This window comes from Dermochelys coriacea, chromosome 11 (genome assembly GCF_009764565.3).
Source record: "Dermochelys coriacea isolate rDerCor1 chromosome 11, rDerCor1.pri.v4, whole genome shotgun sequence".
Lineage (NCBI taxonomy): Eukaryota > Metazoa > Chordata > Testudines > Dermochelyidae > Dermochelys > Dermochelys coriacea.
This window is the reverse complement of record NC_050078.2, coordinates 60,849,297-60,877,161: the sequence shown is the minus strand read 5'-3', so window position 1 is coordinate 60,877,161 and position 27,865 is coordinate 60,849,297. Positions and strand designations below refer to the sequence as shown.

At 41.8% G+C, this 27,865-nt stretch overlaps 1 protein-coding gene and 1 long non-coding RNA gene across 2 annotated transcripts in view; one reads left to right on the top strand and one right to left on the bottom strand.

The window, feature by feature from the left end:
- The window catches only part of CDK15 (cyclin dependent kinase 15), a 51,122-nt gene extending 31,394 nt beyond the window's left edge, over positions 1–19,728 (bottom strand). Inside the window, exons 1-9 of the mRNA XM_038421681.2 lie at positions 19,549–19,728; positions 18,087–18,236; positions 17,678–17,775; positions 16,630–16,709; positions 11,977–12,071; positions 11,120–11,182; positions 8,325–8,448; positions 6,298–6,418; positions 1,511–1,604 (exon numbers count right to left, since the gene is read on the bottom strand). Coding sequence (XP_038277609.1) covers positions 1,511–1,604; positions 6,298–6,418; positions 8,325–8,448; positions 11,120–11,182; positions 11,977–12,071; positions 16,630–16,709; positions 17,678–17,775; positions 18,087–18,236; positions 19,549–19,668 — 945 coding nt within the window. The 5' untranslated portion in view covers positions 19,669–19,728. The remainder of the gene's footprint in view (positions 1–1,510; positions 1,605–6,297; positions 6,419–8,324; positions 8,449–11,119; positions 11,183–11,976; positions 12,072–16,629; positions 16,710–17,677; positions 17,776–18,086; positions 18,237–19,548) is intronic.
- LOC122458180 lies at positions 261–5,571 on the top strand. Its single transcript, XR_006278085.1, has 3 exons — positions 261–312; positions 1,518–1,633; positions 5,508–5,571. It is a non-coding gene; the product is annotated as an uncharacterized LOC122458180 (long non-coding RNA).
- Positions 19,729–27,865: the final 8,137 nt, after the last annotated feature.

Genomic DNA, 27,865 nt, shown 5'->3' with positions numbered 1-27,865 from the left:
TATATTGGCCACTGGATGAACAGTTTTCTGTTCCCTGAGTGACCAGAGCAGGGGCTGCCCTAGAGCAATCAGGAACCTGCCAGAACCAATTAAGACAGGCAAACTAATCAAGACACCAGGAGCCAATTAAGAACTTTCTAGATTCAATTATGGCAGGCAGGCTAATCAGGACACCTGGCTTGAAAAGGACCTCCCATCAGTTAGTAGGGGGGCATGCCAGGAACAGGGAGTGAGAAGGTGTGCTGCTGGAGGAGTGAAGAGTTCAAGTTGATCAGGCTTCAGGAGGAAGATCCTGCAGTGATGATAGAGAAGGTGCTGGGGGGAAGGCAATGGGGAAGTAGCCCAGGGAGTTGCAGCTGTCACACAGCTGATACAGGAAACATTGTGGACAGCTGCCATCCACAGGGCCCTGGGCTGGAACCCGGTGTAGAGGGTGGGCCCGGGTTCCCCCCCATCCCCCCAGCTCCTGATCAGACACAGGAGGAGTTGACCTGGTCTGTGAGAAACACCAGAAGAGAAGGTCTAAATTGGAAAGGGATCTGCCCTGTCCCTGACCCACTAGGTGGGACACAGAGACTGCGGGGATTGTTCTCCGTTTCCCCCATGCTGGCCAGTGATGAGGTTAGCTGAGTGGACAGCAGGTTTGATCCACTAGCAAGAGTGGCCAAACTGAGGGCTGCCGTGAATCTCTGAGGCGAGCAAATCCGCCAATAAGTGCAGGACCCACCAAGGTAGAGGAGGAACTTTGTCACAGGATATAGGTCATTTTAGCTACTGACCTAAATTTCTAGTGTAGACCAGCCCAGAATCTTGTTGCCATTTTCAGTGCAACAGTCACAAATCAGCAGCATAAGCTGATAGGACAGCGGTTCTTAAACTTTAGCAACCCGAGGACCCCCATTTTGACTTAAAAATTTTTTTGCGGACCCCAAACTCCCCACTCAGCCCCAGGCCCTGCCCCCACTCCACCCCTTCCCCCAAGGTCCCACCCCTGCCCTACCTCTTACCACTCCTGTTCCACCCCTACCCCTCCTCTTCCCTGCCTCTTTCTGCCCCCTTCCCTGAGTGCGTCCCGCTCCCACTCCTCTCCCTATGGACCCCCTGGAGTAAGGACCCCAGTCTGAGAAATGCTGCACAAGGACAATGTTAGCACCTCTTGAAAGAGGACAATCTACTTTATGCCTTGGACAAGTAAGGGTGTTAACTAGAGGGAACAGGATTTGCAGTAACTACATACCTTTTATGCCTCCTTCAGTTTGATGTCAGTGTAATTGGTTTTAAATTTTTGATGAGATGACAAACATCAAAGGAAAGTCATTTTGATGCACTCTAGTGACTGTAGGAAAGTTACCAAATATAAAATGGTTTATAGGATATATCTGTAAACTTAGCACATCGGTCTGAGGATTCAAACCAAATTACGCCTCTTGTATAAAGCAGCCATGTTCAGGATGTAAAATTTAACAACATTTATATTTTCCTCTCAATTTCTTGGCTGTATTTTACTCACTGCCCAGATCTTCTCCAGCTGTTCCAGAGTACCACTAACTGCTGAGAACACGGGTTGACCCTGGAGCATTTCAACCAATATACAACCTGCACCCCTGCAAAAAAGAAATACCAACTCATTCAAGTAAGCGGCACGTACAGTATATATATAGGTAAAAAAAGTCTAGCCTTCAGCATGTTGGCCTAGATGTTAATGTAACTCTGTGTAGGGTGGTAGATAGTATTGTAGTAATGGTCCCTGGCACTTACACAGTGATACAGATAGGGCATTTTTTATGGCTTTTGAAATGCTAGGTGGAAATGGTCATTAGCTTTAGCAGCAAGAGTGAGATTGTGACGTCTTACATCGATTCATATCAGGCATAATTTATCTGTAGCCCCCAACATGAGGTAGATAGAACTAGGCAGCTTTCTGGAAAGCCTGTTTTGATAAATATAAGTCAGTACAGTGCTGCCAGGGCTGCTATTTTAATCTAAGACGTCAAGGCCCATGAGTGTCTCTAACTCTCAATTGGAGGTGCACTCCACCTCTTCAAGATCAGGGCCAGGGTTTCTGTCCTGCTAGGAAGTTTGTACATGCAAGTGACCTAAAAGGGTGTTGCAAAACTGATCTCTGTTACCTCAACTGCCATCTGACACAAGGCAGAGTTCCAGTCTGAACAGAAAAGAATATAAGAATATAGAAATACAGAATCCAGAGCTGCTAATCATTAGTGCAGAGATCCAGCCAGGGGTGACAACTGGAAGTACAACTCAACAAGTTTTCCATGCTCAGGTAACATTTGCTGTGAATTAGGGAATTGGCAGCTGTGCTTCTGTAATATTTAAATATGTACTTTTAAATGTTTACATTTGCCTCAGTGTATATCCACATCCCTCTTTTTTTTCTTCTTTTGCTTTTCTGTAGCCTTTGTGGGTATTTATTCTGGATCCAGCCCCATAGGAATGAGCAGTGCTTCTTCATTGCTGTCTTACGCAGGATTTCTAAAACCAACATTTTATTTTAAATTTCTAAGAGTTAGGCCCAGGCACACAATCATTAATTTGCTTTTTTCTTTTTCTTTTCTTTATTTCTTTTCTTAAATTTCTGAATTTTTATTCTTGAGGCTCCCTGCCCCTTCATTCTCAAAGGATTTCTGTTCTGTAAAGCTACCTTTTTGAAGGAATCAGTGGCGATGAAGGGGTATATCGGTGGGAAAAACAAGTAGGTGGGATCATATAGCAAATTCTTCCATAAGGGAAAAAATGCAATGGGGCAATCCATTTGTGATTATTTAATAGCTTGGGGGCATGAATCTCCTCTCACTTGCACCAATTTTAACTGGGGTAATTCCACTTGCTTCACTGGGTTTCCTCTGATTTATACTTGTGATACAGGAGAATCAGAGTATGGCCTTTATGCTAATCTCACTTGCTGTGGTATAAATCAAGAGTAACTACTGAATTCAATGGAGTTACACTGGTGTAAAATTGGGGCAAGTGAGATTAGCATCTAACCCAATTAAGAGTATGTTTTCTGCCTTTTTTGGGTACTTCCTGGATTTTCTCTTCCACCTCCTGTGACCCAACCTGAACAGACCTTCCTACCAACCCCAATATTAAATAATAGGGAGCGCTATCTTAAATCCCTTCATAAAATCCCTCAGGAAGGGGCCTACAGTTGTGATTTCAACAAGTTCCTGATGTTCATGTGGGCTGTAAAATAAGATACCAATTGCTGAAGTGCAATGAGATGTAAAATTTGGTATTAGATTCTTCAATTCAAGTGGGTGTAATCAAGGTAGGTTTAGACAATGCTACCAAATCTGCTGTCGCAGCATCTCTCAATTCCCCAGGGACAGGTTTAAATGCTAGTGTGATACTTGCTGCTCATGCTCCTGGGCTACATCATGTGGCATATGGTGGTGATCTCTGTGATGATAAGAACTTGGGCCCTCTGGGGATTCAGGATTTCTCTCTCCCTCTTTATCATTTCACTGAGGAGGGTAATTTGCAGGTTTCCCCCTCCTCCTGTTCAATGGGAAACTTCATCCACTGTTCCCCCTCATCTTCAAATACAATTCCCAGTTCTGGATGCATTTCCTGTTGTCCTTAAACACCTTTGAGTTCCCTAGCTGGCATAGAGAGCAGAGAAATTTGAAGCAGGAGTGAGAAGAAGGTCGTATGTTGAATTTAGGGCCTTACAGTGGACAGACCCCCAACAAATGATCTCACGGGGACTCCAGGTCTGCATGAATCTGCCCTGGGTATAATATTACTGTAAGATTATATTAGGCACTTGTGGGGGCGGGGTTGACTGCAAATAAGATATACAGCCAAGATGGCAGTACTCAAAAACCCGGCAGCTGCTAAAAGCCAACTCTATGTATGCATAAAGAATTTTGTGTTTAAAAAAAATTTTTTCCTGATGTTCAGTGTAATCTTCCCGAAACATTCTGTTAGTCTCCCTGCAGTCCCTTAATTGAATCTTCTAAGGTTCTCGGAAAGACAGTGAGGGAGAAAGAGAGAAGAGAAAAGAGATTAAAGAAGCTCTGCAAGTTAGTCCAAGAGTTAGTGAGCCTCCTTCTATATCTCTCTTAATCTATTCAAGGCCCTATTCACTTTCCATGTGCCTCCCACTGACAATATTGCTGCTCACGCGCATTATGGATGAATTGCCATCATGTTTTATTTTTTATAATTGGTTCCTTTACACCAAGGCTTTAACACTCACTGTCACATGCCATTGCCAAGGGCATTCTGACCCCACTTCATGTAAATTGCTATGTCCGAAAGAAGAGCATTTTTTTCTTTTTTCCTGATAGACAAGTAACGTCTGTGTGAATGGACATTTTTCCTAATAGATAAAAATTGAACTTATATGGAGCCTACATCAGATAATAATGACTCTTGTTAGAGGAAATCAGTGAATAGAGTTCACATACTTCCATTCTCTCAGCATGACGTCTTTCTGAAAGGCGAACACTTTGAATGCTATTATTATAAGGAGGTATTATAACAAAGGTGCTGTACTGCAATGTAATGGAGTGGGGCTCAAAGTCCCTTATGCTGTGCTATTGGAGACAGATAGTGCTGGATGAAATCTTTATAGACAAGCCCCTGTGTCCTACATGTAAATTAGGGCAAAATTATGCAACAGAGATCCTGGCTTTGTACAACAGGAACCCAGGTTTATATATTTAGGAGATGATCAGGCCCGTGGACTGGCCTTGAGTCAATGAGGAGCAAGAGGGCAGGTACCAGAAGGTGTCTGCCTTGTACACCAGTGGTGCTGGAACCAGGGGGGACCAAGGGGGGCCATAGCCCTCCCACTTTTTGAAAGTGGACAGGCCTGTCCTGTCCATTTTTTGCGGGAATGGACCCCACCCCTTCCCTTCCTCTTCCCCTCAACGGCCCCGCCCCCCAGCTAGGCCAGTGTGAAGCCCTGCCAGGGAGCCTGGGCAGTTGTGGGAAGCCGTGCAGAACCCTCCACCTGCCTGCGGAGCAGGGGGCCGAGAGCAGCCCCGTCCCATGTCCCCACCCCTGGGCTCCCAAAGGGGTGGGGGCTTTGGGGGGCAGTGGGTGTGGCCTGCAGCCCCCCTACTTTTGGGAAGGCCTGTCACCCTTGAGTACAACTGCATGTCCACTGGGCAGGCAGGCATCTTCTTCAACAGTCCATGAGGGGCTGTAGGTGGCTTAGCCTGGGGAGAGGCAATGGACTGGTGGCTGCTTAGAGAGAGGCCGGGGAAGGACATCCATTTAGATCTGCCTAGCAGCTGAGAGCCATTATAATGGAGAAACAGGTATTTTAGTCATTGAAAATTTGATGCAATTAAAGTGGCAGTAGCCTTGGAGAGAGGAAGAGACTTAGAGCTCCCACTCCCCTGCACTGCCCTCTAGACCCAGGCCACCAGAACCTCCAATAAGCCTCATGCTGCTGGACAATATGCCTGCCTTGTGGCGCTGGAGTTCTGCTGGGCACACACCTGCTAATGCAAGTCTCCCTGTGCTTCTTGCAGATTTTGTCAGCCTATTAGGCTCCTGCCCAGTCCCCCAGACCCTAATGAAGTCTTTGTCCTTGCAGAGCTGTTGAGCTCTAGAAAGACAGGCTAAACGTCAGGCACAGAAGCAGTCATAGCAGAATGATGGAGTTACAAGGTATTAACTGGCGCTTGAGGAATGAGTGAAATTGAGCAGAAGTTTACTCAGCTGTGTAATTGTATAAAGCATGGGGCTTTGCCTATTTTAACTGTGGAGGGTATTTGGAAATGATCAGTGGTGTAAAAGATGAGATATCACAGAAGAAAAGATAATCCCAAATATCCTTCTAACTCCAAACTCATCTAGGACTCTTTGATGGCCAGAGCTGTGTTTGTTATCAAAGGTCAAATTTATTCTTAGTGTAATTCTTCTAGTTATTATGCCTCCAGAAAGCAGTATTGCCAGAATGATACCACAGCCTTGGCCAGTCAGATACCTCCAGAATATTACATGTTTGCATTAGATTTGAAAATGCTTTACAAAGGTTAGTCTGTATTCGCAAAAAGAAAAGGAGACTTATGACACCTCTGGGAGGTATATAGGTGAGATATGAGGATGGCATTCCTGAAAGCATAGCTATTGATGTTTGCCACATGTAGGAACCCAAACAGTATAAGCACAGCACCTTCACTACTCCAGGCCTTGATACATCTTTCAGTCTATATTTGCTCAAACTTGGCTGACTCCGTTTCAGTCATCTAAAGATGAGGCAAATGATAGTTCAGTTTCCCTGAGAGATACCAAAATGTGTTAAAGTTGGTTTCTCACCAGATATCCAAATCAGAAGAATACTCAGTGGCTCCGAGTAGCACATCAGGAGGACGGTACCAGAGCGTCGCCACCTCAGAGGAGTATGTCTGAGTGGGGATGGACTTGGCACGAGCAAGACCTGCCAGAACAGGAAAAACACGTATCTAGTTACACTTTCATGTCCCTTTGTAACTCATTGTGACATCCCATTTCCTTCTGCCTGGACAGTACCTGAGTCCTAAGAATCAGAAGAACAGTTTACTTTTCTGTAGCACTTTTCATCCTAAGTGATCCCAAAGCACTTTACAATCAACATATACATACAAAGTATGTAGAATATAACCTGCTGCATTCTGTAAAACAGTGAGGGGGGAAAAAAGGAATGTTTGACTGAAGACACTGGGCAAAGCCCTGCTCTTAAAAAAACGTGCCACTGATTTTTATGCAAAGCAGATGGACTTGGCTTCTAAGGTCTCTGCTTAAAAACCCACTTATACTTACCTTTGTGGTACTTAATTTATCTGTTTCAGAAGAATGAAGAGAGCATGCCATTTAAAGATATGTACGACATGTATTTAAAAAGTTTTGGATTTTGTCTGAAATATCCAGTTTCAGCAGATATGCTGATTTGTGTGTATATAATATTTGCATACATTTTATACATGCACAGTATTTATAGCCATGGGATAAATTGCATTTATCTTCCACCTTTTCAGTGTTTCTAAGGCACTTAGCCCGCTGATTCAAATCGGGTGAGACAACTATTGGCATTGCAAACCTCTGAGCAGCTTCAGACAGCTACCATTTTAGAATGAACAAACACCTTCAGAATGTTTCTTTCCTTCCTTCAAAATGTGACATTCTCTCCCGACTCCTCAAATGACATGGATCCGAAGTGCAGGATGTGCCAGAGTCAGTCTAGATCACGGCAGATTAAGATAGAAAGGCAGATCCTCAGCTGATGTAAAAACTGTCATAGTTCCATCCATGGACTTCTATGGAGCTATGATCATTGACACCAGCTGGTAGGATTGCCAGCCCTCCAGGATTGTCCTGTAGTCCCCAGGAATTAAAGATTAATCTTTAATTAAAGATTATGTCATGTGATGAAACCTCCAGGAATACGTCCACCCAAAAGTGGCAACTCTACCAGCTGAGGATCTGTCCCAAAATATGGTGAGATTCATCAGGGCTGGAAAAAGGAAGCCTTATACCACTGGAGAGCTGAGAATCTCTCCTTCCCACAGCTCTGAAGCATTTGGCCTGAATTCTCAGTTACACTAAGGCCCTTTGACACTGCTGTAGGTTGGCCTTAAAGTGGTGGTAACTGCGAGAGGGGTGTAAGGGGCCTTAGTGTAAGGGAGAATTCAAGACCTTTGTTCGTAGCCCTGTTAGATCACAAATGATCAGACCTTAAAATCAAGACGCTATGATTTTTATACAAATTATTTTAAAGGTTTCTGGAAGTTTATTATATTTTTTTCTCTCTACAAGGTCCATATCCTTGGCTGTATGGCGCTGAGACGAACTGACTTTACAGACAATACAGAGAGGAAGGGTAACAAAAATGCTGCCATTAAAAAAAAAAAGTAAATCTCAAACATTTCTAACATAATTTTGTCCTGTAAAATGTGGCATATGCAGAATATATGATGGTGTGGAAGGAAAGTTTTATTAGCCCACATTTGGGATGACCTGTATAATTCAGTTTTGGGAAAGCAAGTTCATGCCAATAAAATCTCTACCCTTCCCTACATAATCATCTATTCTGTATGCAACATATTTAATGTAGGGGTCTGATTCTCATCTCCCCGGAATGAATCCTATACTACTGTAATTGCATTGTTTTAAATAAAGTTACTTTCAGTATATACCAGTATAAGGAGAGGAGGATCAGATCTACAGATTGATCACAGAAATGCTTTTCTTGAAGTGCAGTGAGAGAGGTTATGCTCACGTACCCATTGGTGGCTTTGAATGCATAAATATAAGTATGTGAAAACACGGCTCTTAGATGCACTAGTTGTACCTAGGCAGTGACTCACCAAAGTCAGCTAATTTGAGCTCGCCCAGGGAACTGATGAGCAAGTTCTGGGGTTTCAGATCACGATGAAGAATGTGGTGTTGGTGGATGTAAGCCAGGCCTCGCAAAAGTTGGAACATGAAGAGCTAGAAAAACCAGGCAACAAACTTAGCAGATTTGTGGGATTTTGCATCAATATATTAACTCTGAATGTCAGGAAAACCTTTACAATGAAACAGTGCAAAGGGAGGGAGGAATCAGTATAAACTTTGTCAACTGTTAAGCAATAGCACAGGCTAAGCAGGGGGACTGGAAAATTGCAACAATAAAAATTATGGAATCTTTGATAGTTACATCAGCTGATGGTTATATGCTTCCTGCCAGTCTCCCTGATGCTTTCAGTGTGTCATACTGTGGCAGTGAAGGGGCTGTCACTCTTCATATCCTAAATGGGCATTTCAAAAGCTTTGCTTCCCTTTAGAATCTGACTGTTTATTTTAGGAACAAAGATGACTTAAGGCTTCCCAAAGCACAGACTCAGCATCTGCAATGCCAGACGTCCTGGTATTGGTGTTAATCACTGAGGGAGACACCAGAGAGGAAAAATTTAGGTAGAGGAGGAAAAAATGCAGAAGAAAAGATGGAGAAGGAAAAGAGAGAGGATTCAGAAGGAAAAAATAAAGACAGAGGGCCTGATTCTCACTACTCTGGCAGTGTAAAGTGATCCTAAAGTAAATGAGAATCAGGCCCAGAACAGGATCTGAAAAGGCGTGAAGGATAGAAAACAACTCATTGCAATTCATTCCCCTTCTCCAGAGGGGAAACACTTTTTATCTGAGACCTTTCCTGGAGACTAGAAAAAAGGTGACATTCATGGCTAGCTTTTCTACTGGAAAAGAGGCAAACAAAAATCAGATATATAATCATATTTTGCATTTTAATAGCATCTTCCATGTGAGATCTCAAAAATTACTTTGCAAGGATGAAAGAAACAAGCCATACGACACCCTCCTGCAGGCTCATAGTAAATCACTTTGCTGTTTTCCAGTCTTCTTGTCAATGACGAATGAAAACATCTAAGGAGGGCAGCTGGCTCGTATTTACTAATGCAAGTGCCAGTCAGAACACGTTACAGTTTTTTTGTTTTTTTTCTTTTTTAAACAAGCCTTCCTGGTGGCATAGCACTTGTGTGGTGCACTGCACAGACCCATCGTTTTCTGGAAGTGGAGACACTGAGCAGCTCCATCTTCAGGGGCAAGTGACTGTTGCCCACACGCTTCTGAGATCTCCCTTGTCAGTCAAGGTTGGCATTAATTTTGGAATTATAATGGGCAAGGGCTGAGCTCCACAATCACAGCTACCTTAGGAATTCCATTCCAATTAATTTAGGTTTCCATTCTGAATTGTAACATTAATTAAAAAATATTAGAATAGGAGCCATTTGCTCATCCAGTGCTCTTCAAGAGAGTAGAAACTGCAGGGTATGAACCTGCTTTTCCTAAATTATTTTACTATACACTAAAAAATTTTCCTTTTTTTTTTTTTAGCAACCTAAGAGCTGAATTTTGGTCCCATTACAGTTAGTGGCAAAACTCGTCTTTAGTTAATGGAACCAGAATTCAGCCTTAAACATTTCTGATATTCTGAAATGTTTCTGATATTTAACATTTATGTTAGGGTAGTACTAAGATGCCCTGACCAGGATCAGAGAATCATTGTACTAGGTGCTATATAAACATACAGGCAGATATGGTCTTTGCTCCAGAGAACTTGCAACCTGCCATTTTGTTTTAGAATATTAATGTAACGAAGATTTTGTAAAAAGTAGAACTGTGCCAAAACAAAAACACTGGATCTTGGATATCTCTGAACTTTGAGAGTGTTTGAAATCTGAACAAGGATTCAGATAAGTCCTTATTTTTAAACAAGTCAAAAGATTTAGAGGGGGTTGACCGTCAGAAAGGGTGTAGTTTAATAACTTTACTAATGATCTGGGAAAATGGGCGACCAGTAAAGTGGCAAAATCTGCAGATGACAGAATTATTTAAATTAGTCAAGATGGGAGAAGACTTTGAGGAACTTCAGAGGGGCCTAATAAAGCTAGGAGAGCATGACAAATGAAATTCATTGTTCACAGACATAAGATGGGGCACATTGGGAGGAGTTGTTTGAATTATGCATACACAATAATGGGTTCTAAATTAACTGAAACTACTCAGGAAAAAAGACCTGGGCATTCATTGTGGACATCTCAATGGAAACTGCTTCTCAGTATGCAGTGGAGTTAAAAAAAAGCAATCAAAATGTGAGGATGTGTAAGAAATGGGATAGAAGATATAGAAAATATTAACAATGCCCTTCTATAAATTAATGGTACACCCTCACCCTCACTTGTAGTCAACCTACCTCAGAAAGATAGAGCAGAAATAAAAGGGATCTAGAAAGCTTAGAGACATGAAGATGGTTCCATATTAGGAGGGATAGATTGTTGAGTTTTGAGAAGAGACCAGTGAGTGGGGTAAAGTAATGAATTAAATAGAGATGGAATTCATTGCCACAAGATGTTGTTGAATCCTTCTTGAACAGTCAGAAAACTGGAGTGAGGACTTTTTCAATCTTTAATTGAAGAGTGAGTATGGTTGAATCTTTAACAACTAGATCTTTTCTCCGAACTGTTTGTCAGGTATTTGAGATAAATAGATATTAGCAAAAGATTTAAGATATTTTAAGCACTGCAACATTTTAAAATGACTCTCCATAATGGAAAATAAACATAATTTCATGCTTTAAGGGATACTTGTCCCTTAAGGAACTCACCATGACATTGTGAGCATGAAGTCCTCCAGGATGCTGGGCCATGTACTGTGCCAGATCTGTGTGCTAAATAAGTGTGGGGGGAGAAGGAAAGACGACTTAGGAAAAAGCTGCAGGTGAATCAGCTCTAGGGAAGATTGACTAGGATTACACTATTAGGTTAAATCCACAGTGGTACAACATACATATAATGGCAGTGACCCTTTTGTGACTGAAGTGTAGAAAACAACACAGGTTGCAAAGCTGTATTTTTTTCACCCTGGAAAGAAACACTTCACTTAAGTCTTGATCCAGCATAGCACTTAAGCACATCCTTAAAGTTAAGCACATGCTTAAGTGGTATGTGAAATCAGGGCCCTGATCAGCATGGTGGCCCATCCTAACAGTTTGAGACCAGAGGCTACTAGTTGTCAGAATTTATCAGAAAATTGCAAATAGAGGAAACCATGGCTCATGTATTTTCCCGCTTGTTAAATGGGTCTTTTTGTTGATTTTTTCCAAAACAGATGCTGAAATTAGGGAGCTTGTTGACTGAGATCAATGGTGAGAGAAACTGTGGCTCAACAGCACAGGTTTCACCACTTTATCATGGTAGCAATGAAGGAAATCAGTTTCTGCAGTGTAGTGTAAATAAGATGGGAGACCCTTTTTGAATGTGGCTGTCACTAATGGGAGAAAGGAAGCAGGAAGAGCCAAGGGCATATAGATTGAAGTCAGATATTGAGAGTGAAAGAAATAATCACTGTAATGAAATTATTCATAACCTTCCTTTTATAATGCTATGAAATATTAACATTCATTATACTATCACCAGGTCTCTTCTTGATGCTTCGTAACAAACTAGCAAAAGAGCAACTCACCATGTACTCGAAGACAAATGTCAGAGTGTCCTTTGTCTGGATAATGTCGTGCAGGAGCACAATATTGGCGTGTTTCAGGCTCTTGAGAAGAGATGCTGGTGAAACAGAAATGAAGCTATGAGCCCAAGAGCTGCTTATGGCAATGGAAGTAGCATATTTATGGCCTGGGTTATACATGGCTTCATCAATCAGGCTGTCTGGAAAAATTGCTGGGCCAGATACTCTGAAGCTGAGGGAGGGAATTACATGTAAAATAGGCCCTCATGAAAGAGTCTGGCCCCTTGTGTACTGCAAGGGGGATTTCATCGTAAAGGAAGGCTGGCAACACTGTCACCACTTGTCCTCTCTCATGGTTTCTGAGAAGATGCGCTGATTCAGCACATTCTGTGACTTCCCAGGCTGCACATGGGAGGTGCCACCCAATTTTGGGGCAAGGTTGACTTTGTGCAGAAGAGGGTTTGTAGTCATTTTCAAGAAGTGCAATATCAGGGAGTTTGTGCTGATATCTATGCCAGTGTAAACTGGTTTAGCTGTTAGGCAGGATTTCGCCAGTTTCTGTTTTTGAAAAGCATATTGGTTAATTCTCACACCTTCATGCGCCACAGAACTGCTCTCTAATGAGTGCCAAGAATGCAGTTATTAAGTTAATAGTACCTCAACTGCATTTATATAACTTCAGCATGTTTTTATTGTTTGCCTAACCAGCTGGCAGAGCCACTGCAAGTAGACAGCCCCCTAGACTCAACTCTCCTCCGTGGGCATGCTTTACATTTCTCACGCTAGGGATGGGCTGCAGCTGACAATCTCATGAAGGAAACTTCCCAACAGAATGTCTCTAGAATTTTGAATGGACATTAAATGCTAGAGCAATTAGCATTTATTGCTTGTAATACAGTCCAGTCCAGGGACACCAATCAGGATCAGCGTCCCATTGTGCTAGGCGCTGTACACACACACATTAACAGGCAATTTCTGTCAAAGAGCATTGACTCAACCACCAGATTCACAAGCCACATGTGGCTCTAGCACTGTGCATTCCAACTTACGGGAGGCATCACATGATGTCCTAACTAGAACTGGGCAAAATTTTTCAGAAAACCCCTTTTTTTCTGAAAAATGCAGATTTGGGTTGACTGATTGAAACATTTCATGAATTTGTGTTGAATTCGCCAAATTGTTTCCATTTAAAAATATAAAACAAGTTGAAACATTTTTGAAATAAAGCAGTTTACATTTTTACTTGAAACAACTTTTTGATTTGAATTTTACTTCAGTTTTATTTTTTTAAAGATAAACAACCCCATAAAAATTAACCTAAATGTTTTGTTCAAACCTAAACAATTTTATTTATTTTATTTTATTTTATTTTTCTACTTTTTGGGTTTGCTGAAAAATTCGAAAAAAAATTAATTTCAAATTAATTAAATATTTTTTGATTTGGCCGCTGAACCAAAAAGTTAGTTATGGACAGCTCTCATCCTGACACTGTGGTGGTTAGCTCCCGAGGTAAAAATACCAATTTAAAATGAAACACAGACAGGTTAAATCTTTATGTTGGTAGCCAACTTAGGTAAGTGAAATGTTTAGTTCATGGTTGTAGTTCCTCCTGTAACTTGCACTGATGACCGCAGCACTTACTACTATAAAACAAGCTTATTACACTCATCTTTGTATTCTGAGGTCTAGATTGCCTGGCACAGCAGAGACAGGCTGGCAGGGAGAGATTGCACAAAGTCTCAGCACTTTGTGCCTTGCTTAGGGGATAGTCACAATCAGGGTACATCTACATTGCAATAAAAACCTGCTGCTGGCCTGTGCCAGCAGACTTGGGCTAAGGGACTGTTTAATTGCAGTGTAGATGTCTGGTTCACGCTGGAGCCTGGGCTCTAGGACCCTGCGAACTGGGAAGGTCCCAGAGCTCAGACTGCAGGCCTTGATCAAAAGTCAACACTGCAATTAAACAGCTCCTTAGCCTGAGCCTTGTGACCCAAGTAGGCTGGCACAGGCTAGCTGCAGGTTTGTAATTGCAGTGTAGACATATCCTCAGAGGCCTTGTTCTGCCTGAGGCTTGAGACAATAATAGGTTTCGCAATGGAGAGGGAGGAGAAAGGATGTATCAGAGGCTGCTGGCTTGCAGATCCCTGGTTCTCCAGAGATTTTGAGTCGAATTCTTGCACTCAATCAAATTGTGCTCAGTCCAGGACACCAAGAGGTCGTAAAAGCAGCCTTTTGAGACTCCCTGATTCCAAGGCCATCCAGGGGTTAGTCGAGCCCTTGACATAGGGTAGTAGCCTCAGGGCTCCTCTAAAAAGTATATCTGGCTTCCTATGGACCAAATAAAGATGCTTTAGCCACATCCCTTATGCTGTGGAGGGGAGAGACAAAATGCAACTACACTGGCTTTATGCTGCCCAGAGATTCTTCTATCATGAAGGAATTCCCAGCTGGCCAGATCCTGTGGGTTTACCACCCTTTTGTACCAGTGGAGCAGAACAAAGGATCTGTAGTGAAATGAAGAATCAAGACTATTGTGTCCTGAGTTGGACATAGTGCCTCTTAGAGGTCTCAGTTCCCTTCAGCTGGTGCATCTCAGCATCCCTCTACTGTAGCATTACAGCCATAATTGCGCCTTAAGTATGTTTAATCCTTTTGAGGCTCTCTCAGATAAATTACCCCTTTGGCTGTTAAGTGTTTAGTGCCACTCCTTTAAGGTAACATAAAGTGCAACATGTTAATAAATCTAAAGCTTTGTTTAATGACACTTGCACTATTGACTTACATTGTAAATTTAAGATGTCAGATGTCACAAAGCTTAATACAACACAAAAGAACTATTTAAAATAGATCCTTCTTAGGAACTTCTTAGTTTTATCTGAGTGAATGGAAGTTAAAGGCTCTTGGCATTTCAATTAAGGCACCTCAATTAAGCAGCTCACCCTAAATTAGGGCAACCTGATCTTTTGAGTAAAGAACTAGCACCAGAGTTCTAAGCAGGTAAATGTTGGAGGGATTCTCTTCTAAAGCTTATTGTAGTGATAAGGTTCTTGTGGTAAGTAGATCAGCAAATGGTCCTACTTTGAGTGTCAGTGGCCCTATAATATGAGCTTCCCTGCAAATAGGGACAGCTCGGTATCTCACTTTGCTTTCACCCAGAATTGGGGTAAAGTGTCGACACCAATTCTGATCTTGTTTACATTGGTGTAAACCTGAAGCAGCTCCACTGACTTCTCAGTTAACTGCAGAGAGCAGAGTTTGGACCTCCTTCTCTGTTCAAGGGTTGTCCTGTGAATGCGGTTCCATCTGGTCTCCCCCTGCATACCATGTGAGCATTGGCAAAATCAACCCCAGCTTTGAAGTGCAATTCTGAGAGAAACTATAAAACTGCAGTGTCATGATCCCTTCCATTTACAGATCTTACTTATATTAGACAACCGACTGGCAGAAAGGTTACATATTTCTACTTCTATTTTCCTCAGTGTAAAAAAGAAACTGGATTATGTTTCCTTTGGGATCTTATAACATACTAAAAAAGCAGCCTTAATGGTAGATTAAACAGGCAGTTTGGGAAATTATGTTTGTAGGGGCATCCAAACCTGTAAGACAAAAAATCAGGAACTTAAGGAAAGACATAAAGGAAAGAAATCAAGAAAGCTGCAGACATTTAGCCCAGTGCTCTGTGAGGTCTCATGTTGAGAAGCATTTCTTGCCATGTTGAAATGGTGCATTTTCCCAAAAGTCAGCTGTATCTAAAAATGTCTGCCATCAGACTGGAATTTCTAATGCTCCTGATATCAGCAGCCATCAGTATGATAATCTATTACATACAACATGCCATGTTAAAAGAGTATCAAGGTCTCAAAGCCATCTCCCTCGTTCATATTCATGACACAATCCTTAATTATATGATCACATGCTATTTTTTCTCCACAGGCAGTCTTGTCTAGTGGTTAAAGCACGACTTTGATAGTCAAGAGACTTAAGTTGTCGTCCAATTTTTGACAATAACTTCCTGTGAAGCTTTGGGTAAATTACTCAGTCTCTTTGTCCTCTGTTTCCCAGCTGTAAAATACTTAGTAATAATACTCTCTATATAAAGCACTTGGGATCTTCATCAAAAGTATTAGTGTATTATTAAAGAATCACTGCCAACTCATATATCTTTATTGCCATGGACATTTTCAATTATCTACAATTGTTATTATTTATTATTGTAGCACCTACACATTCCAATTTATGCTAAGCACTGTTCAAACACAGTAAGAGTTGTTGTCTGCCCTGAAAAGCCTGCAGTCAAAATCTAAAGACAGATAAAGAATGCAAGAAAGGAAGTGTTATTATCCATGTTTTACAGATGGGAACCTGAGGCCCAGAGGGATTAGATGATTAAGTGACACATGAATCAGACCCAGATGTTTAGAGTCCTAATCCAATGCCTTAATCACAAAACCAAACTTCTGCTTGTTCCTAAACCCACCAATGGCAAACAGAATTACACAGATGCTCATAATAAAGTATAAGCAGAAAAGCAGAGCAGGCAAAAAAATAAAAAGAAGTTAGGAAGTTGCCACATATGGAGATTTTAAATTAAAATACATGTTGAAAAATGATATTCCCACTCTCTCTTCAATGTTTGGATTGAACACATGTCCTTACCTTCTCGGATGGCAGTAAAAGGCACTCCTTCCTCTGTCTCCAGCCTGATTACTTTCAAAGCCACCAAGTGGCCATTTATTCTAAAGGGTCAGAGTGAAAGGACATAAATGGACTCAGAAGGTGATCATCAGTGCCTAACATGCCAACTAAAACTAATACTAATTCAGTTGGGACTATTCTGTGCTTTTCTAATAAGGCATTTAAAGGCTCTGTCAAGGTCATGCTCAGCACAACTATGAAGGGGCAGCAAAGGTGATTCAAAACCACCTTAATGGCTCCTCTAATCCTGGACAGGTTGGTGGCCATTTGGGCACTGGCACAAATTTGAGTTGGCTAAAATAGTCCCCTAAGAACCATTCTGCTGGCTGAGTGTCAGTGGAATGCATTGTATTTCCACTCTGCCCTCTCCACATGTCAAAACACACCCTCCTTGCCTCCAGGCAGCCCCCCACAATGAAGACTTAACCAGCTTCACACCATCTGAGGATTCTGCTTTGCCAGGGGAATCTAGAGCTCCTCCTTTGGAACAGCTTTAAGATGACTGCACAGCTCTGAAAGGGCAAAGTGCCCTCCATCGTAACAAATAACTTCTCTGAGAAACTGAACGGGTCTCACAAGTGTGTGTAATATCCCAGTAAAGGGAAAACAAAACCTTTTATTTGCTCCTCTCTCATTTTGAATATTCAGAATTTTCTAATTTCAAATTCACTTCTGGGAAGCTCCACTGGTTTCAGTGGACTAAATGAATGGCAAAATGGCAGGATTCAGAGTAGCAGCCGTGTTAGTCTGTATTCGCAAAAAGAAAAGGAGTACTTGTGGCACCTTAGAGAGTAACAAATTTATTAGAGCATAAGCTTTCGTGAGCTACAGCTCACTTCATCGGATGCATTTGGTGGAAAAAACAGAGGGGAGATTGATATACACACACAGAGAACATGAAACAATGGGTTTATCATACACACTGTAAGGAGAGTGATCACTTAAGATAAGCCATCACCAGCAGCAGGGGGGGGGAAATGGCAGGAAGCTCCCTCTGGAACCTGCTTACCTGCTAATCCCCTTGTAAACTGTAGAGTAAGAACCTTCGCACAGCTTCTTCAGATTCAAATAGGATGAGGCGGTTCCAAACAGGAGGCCCTGTCTCTGCTTAGATGAGGAAAAGGCATTTTTTTAGATCCTTTTCCGCCCCCCCAGCAAAACACAGGCTATTTGCATGACATCTGTACACAATGCTGGATAATTATACTGTGATTCATGGCTAATGTTTCAGAGTAGCAGCCGTGTTAGTCTGTATTCGCAAAAAGAAAAGGAGTACTTGTGGCACCTTAGAGACTAACAAATTTATTAGAGCATAAGCTTTCGTGAGCTACAGCTCACTTCATCAGATGCATTCCGATGGCTAATGATCATCTCTGGATAAACATCTTATAATGGCTGTATACATACTGCACACTCACCCACTGGAATCTCTTCACAAAATCCATCTCCTGGGAAGGATCACTGTTACTCTGTGGTCTCTTTCTCCCAGACTTTTGTAGCTGGAGTTTTTGGAACCACTGTGATTGGAGTGAATCCATGGGATGTGGCACTCTGTTCAGATCTGGTAACTGGGAGGGAGGAAGCAAACTAAATCAAAGACAAATTCCTCCTACTTACTGATGATTTTCTCTCTTTTCTCCTCATTTTCTCTGATTTTCAGCTCTTTTTTTTTCCCGTCTCCTTTCCCACACTAATGTGCCCATCTGCTGATTCTCTAAGTAGTCATAATGGGATCAATTGTTGAAATTTTACAGCTTTTGTATATGGTATAGCTTGTGAAGCTGATATTTAAGAATGCATCAGTAACTGGGCTGATTTACTCCTCTGTTTTGGCTGTAATCTGTTTGGGGCAGGGACTGCGAAGCAAATTCAGAAGAGAGGTTTACGGAAGTCTAAATTTACACCTTCTTCTTCTCCCTTCCCCCACAATTACCCTTCAGACTGACAGGTTTCAGAGTAACAGCCATGTTAGTCTGTATCCGCAAAAAGAACAGGAGTACTTGTGCACCTTAGAGACTAACAACTTTATGAGAGCATAAGCACTGAGAGGTTTCAGAGTAGCAGCCGTGTTAGTCTGTATTCGCAAAAAGAAAAGGAGTACTTGTGGCACCTTAGAGAGTAACAAATTTATTAGAGCATAAGCTTTCGTGAGCTACAGCTCACTTCATCGGATGCATTTGGTGGAAAAAAAAAACAACTTTTTTTTTTCACCAAATGCATCCGATGAAGTGAGCTGTTGCTCACGAAAGCTTATGCTCTAATAAATTTGTTAGTCTCTAAGGTGTCACAAGTACTCCTTTTCTTTAAGCACTGAGAGTCTCTTACCACTATGTAACTGACACATTTTTATACATCATCTCTGAACTTGACCCATTTGTTTTTTTATTGCTGTAAAACACCATGCAAAGTTATGGCATTTATTTAATATGTCAACATTAAATAAACATAATAATTAGTGGTATGCATCCTCCAAACACATATAGCACAACTGCACTGGGGTTGGATGCGTATATACTATTTAATCCAGCTGTAACAGGATTTCTAATCCACAGCAGGATGCCTCCTTTAGCAAGCTGTAAATCTTTGGCTCTCCTTCCTGTCTTGCACAGAGATAGCTGGAGTGGGATTTCGCCTCTGAAAACATCAGATCGAGAGAATTCTTCACAAGCTAAAGCATGGGGCGATTATAATTCCTCTCAGCAGGGAATCCACAAGACTAGAGTTGAGATAGCTAGAAGTCCTCTGTGTGGTTTCAATGGAAAGTTTGACCCTTAGTGGATTAGAAAAAACGGCAGACATTTCAGACTTCCAAACAGAATGGCAGACTCTGAGCTCCTTTATTTATCTCTCTGCTAAAACGTTGTCTGGGACACTGAATACCTCCATCATAGACTCCACTTCCACAGACTGGGTACTCTGGCTGCGTTGAGAGCCCTTTCTCTCTGAACAGCAACAGCATGATCCAGGTTTGAGAGCATTTACACACAATGCTTCCCCCATGTTCTCCTGAGTTTGGTAAAAAAATATTATCTCAATCTCTTTCTTTCGACTCTCTGCTCCTCTGTTGCTAGAAGCGTGTTATGCCAGAGTGTTCATATGACTCACATGAGGTCTGTGCCTCAAGTAGTCTCATGATTTCAGCAGTTTTCCTCCATCAGTCCAACACCCAATGGGTCAAATTCATCCCTGGTGTAACTCCAATGATTTCAGTTAATTTGGCCCAATAGCTTCTAAAAACTGCCAATATTTATGTACAAGCTTAATGGGAAAAGAAAACCTCTGTTAATTCAAAAGTGTTTTTATGAAGTAATTCAGTGTAATTTACAGAGTAATTAAATGTTCTGGTTCCCCCAGCAACAGTGGCTTGGTTTGCTTGTACATATATATAGCTTGTATGAATTATAGTACATGCCGTTAGGTTTTATGCCATTTTATATGTACAGTGTGGGTGAGCTGTGGTTTCTGCAGAAACTGTACATTTGAATTTCCTCACTTCTGTGCATCTAAGTTCTTAGCTATCACATAATAATAATGTAGGCTTTGGGCACTGCATATTCTTGTTTGGTTGTTTTTTTGAAGGACAGAGCATGCTGTGATTGATGGAATATATTCTGGGCTATGAGCACAAAGTAGCTTTAGCAGAGTGATGAATCCAGCCCAAAACATATCCCATCAATTGTGCATTGCATAATCAGTGCAAAGTGGCCTTAAACTGGCCAGAGAGAGGGTGAAGAATCTCCCCCTTTCATGGGAACCCTCTGCCAGTGGAAGTGGCTCTGCTGCCTCTTGAACCAACTTTCCCCCTCCCACCCAGCATACGGGGTGGGAAGAGGCATGTCATGGGTGTCCTGGGGGAAGAAGTTATGGCACACAGAAAGCAGGTATCTCATTCATATGGACTTATCTTCCCAATCCAACCCAAGCAGTTCCCCAGTTAATAACCTATAGCCACTATTGAACATCCTGTTTCTTGAGCATTTATCGCCTTTCTCTGTATTCTCTGACTCTTGTTGCTCCATTATGATCTAAGGTTTCAGAGTAGCAGCCGTGTTAGTCTGTATTCGCAAAAAGAAAAGGAGTACTTGTGGCACCTTAGAGACTAACAAATTTATTAGAGCATAAGCTTTCGTGAGCTACAGCTCACTTCATCGGATGCATTTGGTGGAAAAAACAGAGGAGAGATTTATATACACACACACAGAGAACATGACATGTTCTCTGTGTGTGTGTATATAAATCTCTCCTCTGTTTTTTCCACCAAATGCATCCGATGAAGTGAGCTGTAGCTCACGAAAGCTTATGCTCTAATAAATTTGTTAGTCTCTAAGGTGCCACAAGTACTCCTTTTCTTTTTATTATGATCTAAGTGTGTATGTTTGAGTCAGAACTTGTCTAGATTAGGGAAATTAGAGAGGTACACCTGTACAAACCCCAGTGAATGGAAACTGACTTTTAAAATACATTTAAGCATAAATACCAATGAAAGATGTAAATTTATGATAGATTAGATTAGATTAGAATTATTTCTCCATGACACACTTCATGCTACATCACAGGAAAAAAATCACTTTGTTATAACAAAAATGCTAATGTCACTTCTTCCAGCTAGCTGAAGCAGCGAAACGAACAAAGCATCACAATAGGTCTGTACTTCAAAGTACTGAATAAAAATGGAGTATTCAGCCCACGTAGCAGAGGTAGACTCTCTAATTTACTGTTATAATAATTACTGTGAGGGAAGGTGAGAGCAAATACAGGACTGAATGCTGCATTATGGCACCTCAGTATCTAAAGAAATGCTGCAAGGAAATATAAAAGACATTCTTATCACTACATAAATAATTACACAGAAGAGCATATTATTTTAAAAACATTAAAGTGTTTTAAATATAATTTAAAAAAAAAAAGAAAACAAAGGATGGCTTTGCAATTAATGCCCTGGACTGGGACTTTGGAAATTTGCGGCTTTATCCTGCTCTCATTGACTTCAATGGCAAAACTCCCATTGACTTCTGTAGAGTAGGATCAACCCCCCCCGGGTTGCTTACTAGACCTTCCACAGATTTCCTGTGTGGGCTTTATTATTTGTTTGTTTCTTCAAAAATGTAAATGCATCAATAGGTGCCCAACTGGCGGTCTAGGTGCCTAACTCTCAGTCGTGGTCTTGCACAAATCACTTAACCTCTCCATTCTTCAGCTTCCCCATCTTCTAAGTGTTCCTGAGGCTGAGCCTTGGTTTGAGTATGTTCTTTAATAGTTCTCTGGGAGAGACTGGGTTTGGGGTTTTCATCTGTCATCTGGTACTGTAGGTCATAGCTATCTTTGCCAGAAAGATAAGTGGCAAGTTTAATTTTCCCACCAAGCCAGAGTAGGCTGTGTAGCCACGTTTAAAGTCATCTAGACTTTGTAATAGTAGCTGTTGCTGCTAACTGAGACGCTGTGGTTTGATTTCAAGAAGATTTTCATTGTCTTAGTAATGCTGCAAGGTTTAATGAGTTTATGTTAGATCATAGCTCTAATAGCTCCTAAAAACTGTATTCTGTGTGCATGCTACACACACACACACACACACACATTCAGCTGTAGCTCACGAAAGCTTATGCTCAAATAAATTTGTTAGTCTCTAAGGTGCCACAAGTACTCCTTTTCTTTTTGCGAATACAGACTAACATGGCTGCTACTGTGAAACACACATTCAGTTCTTTCTGTAATTCTAAGCACCATGCTATATCATTTGTATTAAAGTGACTATTAATTTATCATTATGGCTCATTATTATGCACTTGAAGTTGGTAAGACTTGTTAGTTATTTCCTTGGTGACAGGGTCCATGCACCATGGTGTAGCAGGCTGCAGTTAAACTGTCTAAAATATAATGGAGTTCTGTGGTGCCTCTTGAGCAAAACTCTGATCCAGCTCCTCATAGCGTTCACATGTACCGGGAGTATTACTGCAGGTCTTATTTTTGTCTTTGGTGTTTTTGTAATTATTCTGCAGTTCATTGGCTTTGGCGTGGCACTGGCATGAATCCTAGGCATACCCCTGCATTTGCTGTACAAGCCACTGGTTGATTTTTGCATTCTGGTGATTACTGGAAAGATAAGACTGAACTTTCCCCAGAGGGCAAGGAAATCCAGGATATCAGGATCCTGACAGGACCATGAGGAAGGTGAGTATAATGGACTCAGGGTCTGTGAATTTGTCATAAGCCGGTTTGCTTAGGTGTGTGCCAGCATTCAAATACAGGGAGCCATCTGGTCAAGATGACCCCAGAGCAGTGCAGTTAACAGGTAACCAGACAGGTCAATCCAGATATGAAGCAATGAGGTGTGGGATTGCAATGGAAGGACTACCTAAAGTGGTATAATGAATTTGAAATAGGGCTGCATCCACATGAACCTTATAGTGGTATAACTCATTCCAAAATATGTTGCTTCCAAAGTGGAGTAATTTTATATATATATATATATATATATATATATATATATATATATATATATATATATATATCAGGATAAGATGTAAAATAAGGTAGAAAAAGATTATTTGTGTGCAGATGCAGGTACTTACGCCAAAAAACCTAAAGATATATTGAAAAATCTTTCATATGTAGATAAGGTCCTAGGGAAGACTCTTGTTGATTTTATGTAATGTTTAAATAAAAATAATTTAGTTGTTAATTACAAGCTGGCAATGCCTTAATAAGAACAACACACTGTTAGTAAAGAGTAGCTTTCAATTTCCCCCTCTAACTTACTTGTTATCCTTTCCTACCTCCTTGTTTTCAGTCATAGCCCCAAACCAATTAACTCTATAAACATAATAATTATCTTGTCATTGGATGTGCCAGTGGACTCTCACATAAGAGGTTGTGATAATTTGTGAGAGAGTTGGATCAGAGGAAAAGGAGTCAAGTCTCCTGGTCTCTGTTGTCAGATGTGCCACTGACTTGTTGCGTGAGCTTGGATAAATTTCTTAACCTCTTTGTACATCAGTTTCTCCAGTAATAACACTTGCTATTTTGCAGGGGTATTATGAAGCTTAATGTTTATACAGTGCTTAGAGAGCTTCAGATGAAAGATGCCATAGAAGTATAAAGTATCCCTGTATTAAGGATGTTCTGTGAGTTGAGGAAGGATTGGGTCTTCTATCATATTTTGAAGGCTTCAGAGTAAAACACAGTATTGTTTAAACATGTTCAAAAAACGTGTTAGGCCCCAAAATCATGAGATTAGTTAAAAATTTATAAATATTGAATTATTTTCATTGGTCTTCTAGTTTTGAGCCTTTATGAACTTTTGTCACATTTTCAGAGTAGCAGCCGTGTTAGTCTGTATTCGCAAAAAGAAAAGGAGTACTTGTGGCACCTTAGAGACTAACAAATTTATTAGAGCATAAGCTTTCGTGAGCTACAGCTCACTTCGGATGCATTTGGTGGAAAAAACAGAGGAGAGATTTATATACACACACACAGAGAACATGAAACAATGGGTTTATCATACACACTGTAAGGAGAGTGATCACTTAAGATAAGCCATCACCCACAGCAGGGGGGGGGAAAGGAGGAAAACCTTCCATGGTGACAAGCAGGTAGGCTAATTCCAGCAGTTAACAAGAATATCAGAGGAACAGTGGGGGGTGGGGTGGGGGGGAGAAATACCATGGGGAAATAGTTTTACTTTGTGTAATGACTCATCCATTCCCAGTCTCTATTCAAGCCTAAGTTAATTGTATCCAGTTTGCAAATTAATTCCAATTCAGCAGTCTCTCGTTGGAGTCTGTTTTTGAAGCTTTTTTGTTGAAGTATAGCCACTCTTAGGTCTGTGATCGAGTGACCAGAGAGATTGAAGTGTTCTCCAACTGGTTTTTGAATGTTATAATTCTTGACGTCTGATTTGTGTCCATTCATTCTTTTACGTAGAGACTGTCCAGTTTGGCCAATGTACATGGCAGAGGGGCATTGCTGGCACATGATGGCATATATCACATTGGTAGATGCGCAGGTGAACGAGCCTCTGATAGTGTGGCTGATGTGATTAGGCCCTATGATGGTATCCCCTGAATAGATATGTGGACAGAGTTGGCAACGGGCTTTGTTGCAAGGATAGGTTCCTGGGTTAGTGGTTCTGTTGTGTGGTGTGTGGTTGCTGGTGAGTATTTGCTTCAGATTGGGGGGCTGTCTGTAAGCAAGGACTGGTCTATCTCCCAAGATCTGAGAGAGCGATGGCTCGTCCTTCAGGATAGGTTGTAGATCCTTGATGATGCGTTGGAGAGGTTTTAGTTGGGGGCTGAAGGTGATGGCTAGTGGCGTTCTGTTGTTTTCTTTGTTGGGCCTGTCCTGTAGTAGGTGACTTCTGGGTACTCTTCTGGCTCTGTCAATCTGTTTCTTCACTTCAGCAGGTGGGTATTGTAGTTGTAGGAATGCATGATAGAGATCTTGTAGGTGTTTGTCTCTGTCTGAGGGGTTGGAGCAAATGCGGTTATATCGTAGCGCTTGGCTGTAGACAATGGATCGAGTGGTATGATCTGGATGAAAGCTAGAGGCATGTAGGTAGGAATAGCGGTCAGTAGGTTTCCGATATAGGGTGGTGTTTATGTGACCATCGCTTATTAGCACCGTAGTGTCCAGGAAGTGGATCTCTTGTGTGGACTGGTCCAGGCTGAGGTTGATGGTGGGATGGAAATTGTTGAAATCATGGTGGAATTCCTCAAGAGCTTCTTTTCCATGGGTCCAGATGATGAAGATGTCATCAATGTAGCGCAAGTAGAGTAGGGGCATTAGGGGACGAGAGCTGAGGAAGCGTTGTTCTAAGTCAGCCATAAAAATGTTGGCATACTGTGGGGCCATGCGGGTACCCATCGCAGTGCCGCTGATTTGAAGGTATACATTGTCACCAAATGTGAAATAGTTATGGGTCAGGACAAAGTCACAAAGTTCTGCCACCAGGTTAGCCGTGACAGTATCGGGGATACTGTTCCTGACGGCTTGTAGTCCATCTTTGTGTGGAATGTTGGTGTAGAGGGCTTCTACATCCATAGTGGCTAGGATGGTGTTTTTAGGAAGATCACCAATGGACTGTAGTTTCCTCAGGAAATCGGTGGTGTCTCGAAGATAGCTGGGAGTGCTGGTAACGAAGGGCCTGAGGAGGGAGTCTACATAGCCAGACAATCCTGCTGTCAGGGTGCCAATGCCTGAGATGATGGGGCGTCCAGGATTTCCAGGTTTATGGATCTTGGGTAGCAGATAGAATACCCCAGGTCGGGGCTCCAGGGGTGTGTCTGTGCGGATTTGTTCTTGTGCTTTTTCAGGGAGTTTCTTGAGCAAATGCTGTAGTTTCTTTTGGTAAAGTAAAACTATTTCCCCATGGTATTTCTCCCCCCCACCCCACCCCCCACTGTTCCTCTGATATTCTTGTTAACTGCTGGAATTAGCCTACCTGCTTGTCACCATGGAAGGTTTTCCTCCTTTCCCCCCCCTGCTGTGGGTGATGGCTTATCTTAAGTGATCACTCTCCTTACAGTGTGTATGATAAACCCATTGTTTCATGTTCTCTGTGTGTGTGTATATAAATCTCTCCTCTGTTTTTTCCACCAAATGCATCCGATGAAGTGAGCTGTAGCTCACGAAAGCTTATGCTCTAATAAATTTGTTAGTCTCTAAGGTGCCACAAGTACTCCTTTTCTTTTTGTCACATTTTGAAACTTTTCTCTGCACTCCTAAGGACTAGAAACTTACATTTTTTAAAAAAACGAAAGCTCAGACGCGTTCTAGTCACATGACTCCAAGAGCTGGGACTTTAAGAATAAAACCAAATTTCATGAGATTCACAATAAAACTGTGAGAGCTGGTAATACTGAAAATATAACTTCTTGCTTTTCCTTTGACACACTGCAAATCTTGGAAATAAGGTGGGTGAGAGATTTAAGTTTCAATAATAATAATAATAATATGAAAAAAATGGTCATGGTTTTGCTTCTTAGCATTTATTATATGATGTAACATACCCAATATTAAGTTTTACTTTTCCTGTACCTTCTCATGGTTTATATGGTAATGAACTGGAAGTGTGTATGTGGAACACTGCCCTCTACTGGATAGGATCAGAAATGATCCACTGTGTGTTTGCTATTACCAGAAATTCTGGCTTTAGTAAGTGGTAATTAGAGTCTTGCAATGTGACCTGAATCTGATGGGCCCGGACTACAAGCGTCGGAGTTGGGTCAGCCCTGAAAACAATCAACACTCTCAGGCACAGGTTCAGTGGTCTCTTATCACCTCTTCCTGCCTGTGGGGTTGGCACGGTGGTCCAGGCTGTGGGAGCCACTCCTACTGCTCGCCACAACCTCGCTCCACCTCTCACTCTGTAGCTCACACAGTGCAGTGAGGTGTGGAGGCTGTCAGGTGTGGGGCATGCAGCTGCTGCTGAGCCAACCCCATAGGCAGGAGGCAGCAGGAAATGGATTGTGGGCACAGGACCTGGGGACCAGGAAGCCCCATCAGGCCAAGCCCCAAGGATGAGGTGGTGACCCTGAGAGTCTACATATTACATCCTACAGAGGAGGACTGTCAGGGTCAGGTTGGGTCTGAAAACGACTCGACACTCAGGCTCAGGTTGGGTTCAGGTCGTTTGTGGGCTAGTTGGAGTCGGGCTTTCAAATTAGGTCCAAGTAGACCTCTAATGGTAAGATAAATGAATATAGAGTTTGGAGCTCCTGAGATCTAAACCCAGTGCTGTCATCCACTCTCTGTGATCTTGGGAAAGTCCCTTTGCCTCTCTTTATCACCATTGATCCATGTGTAAAGTGGGAATAATAATGCTGAACCCCTTTACATAGATGTTGCAAGTAATACAAGTCCAGTGTTTTGAATGTGTAAAACTCTGGGTTTTACTGGTGTTTTTACCGTGTCTGTCAAGTTCCAGTACAATGTTATAAAGTGGTTTGCTATAGTACAGAGGTTCTCAGGCAGGGAGGCAGGAAGGGATCCATCAATATTCCTAGGAGTATGCAGCAAGGCTTCTAATAATTCAGGAATTACATGTCATGACAGAGGAGCAGATTGGCCAAATTTGAACAGTGTTATGACCCTGTGCACAAGGTTGCGAACCACTGACTCAAATCTGTCCCTGACTGGCATTATCAGCACTAATACAGGTAAGGGGTGTTTTTATAGTACCATTTGACTTGCATTTTTGAGT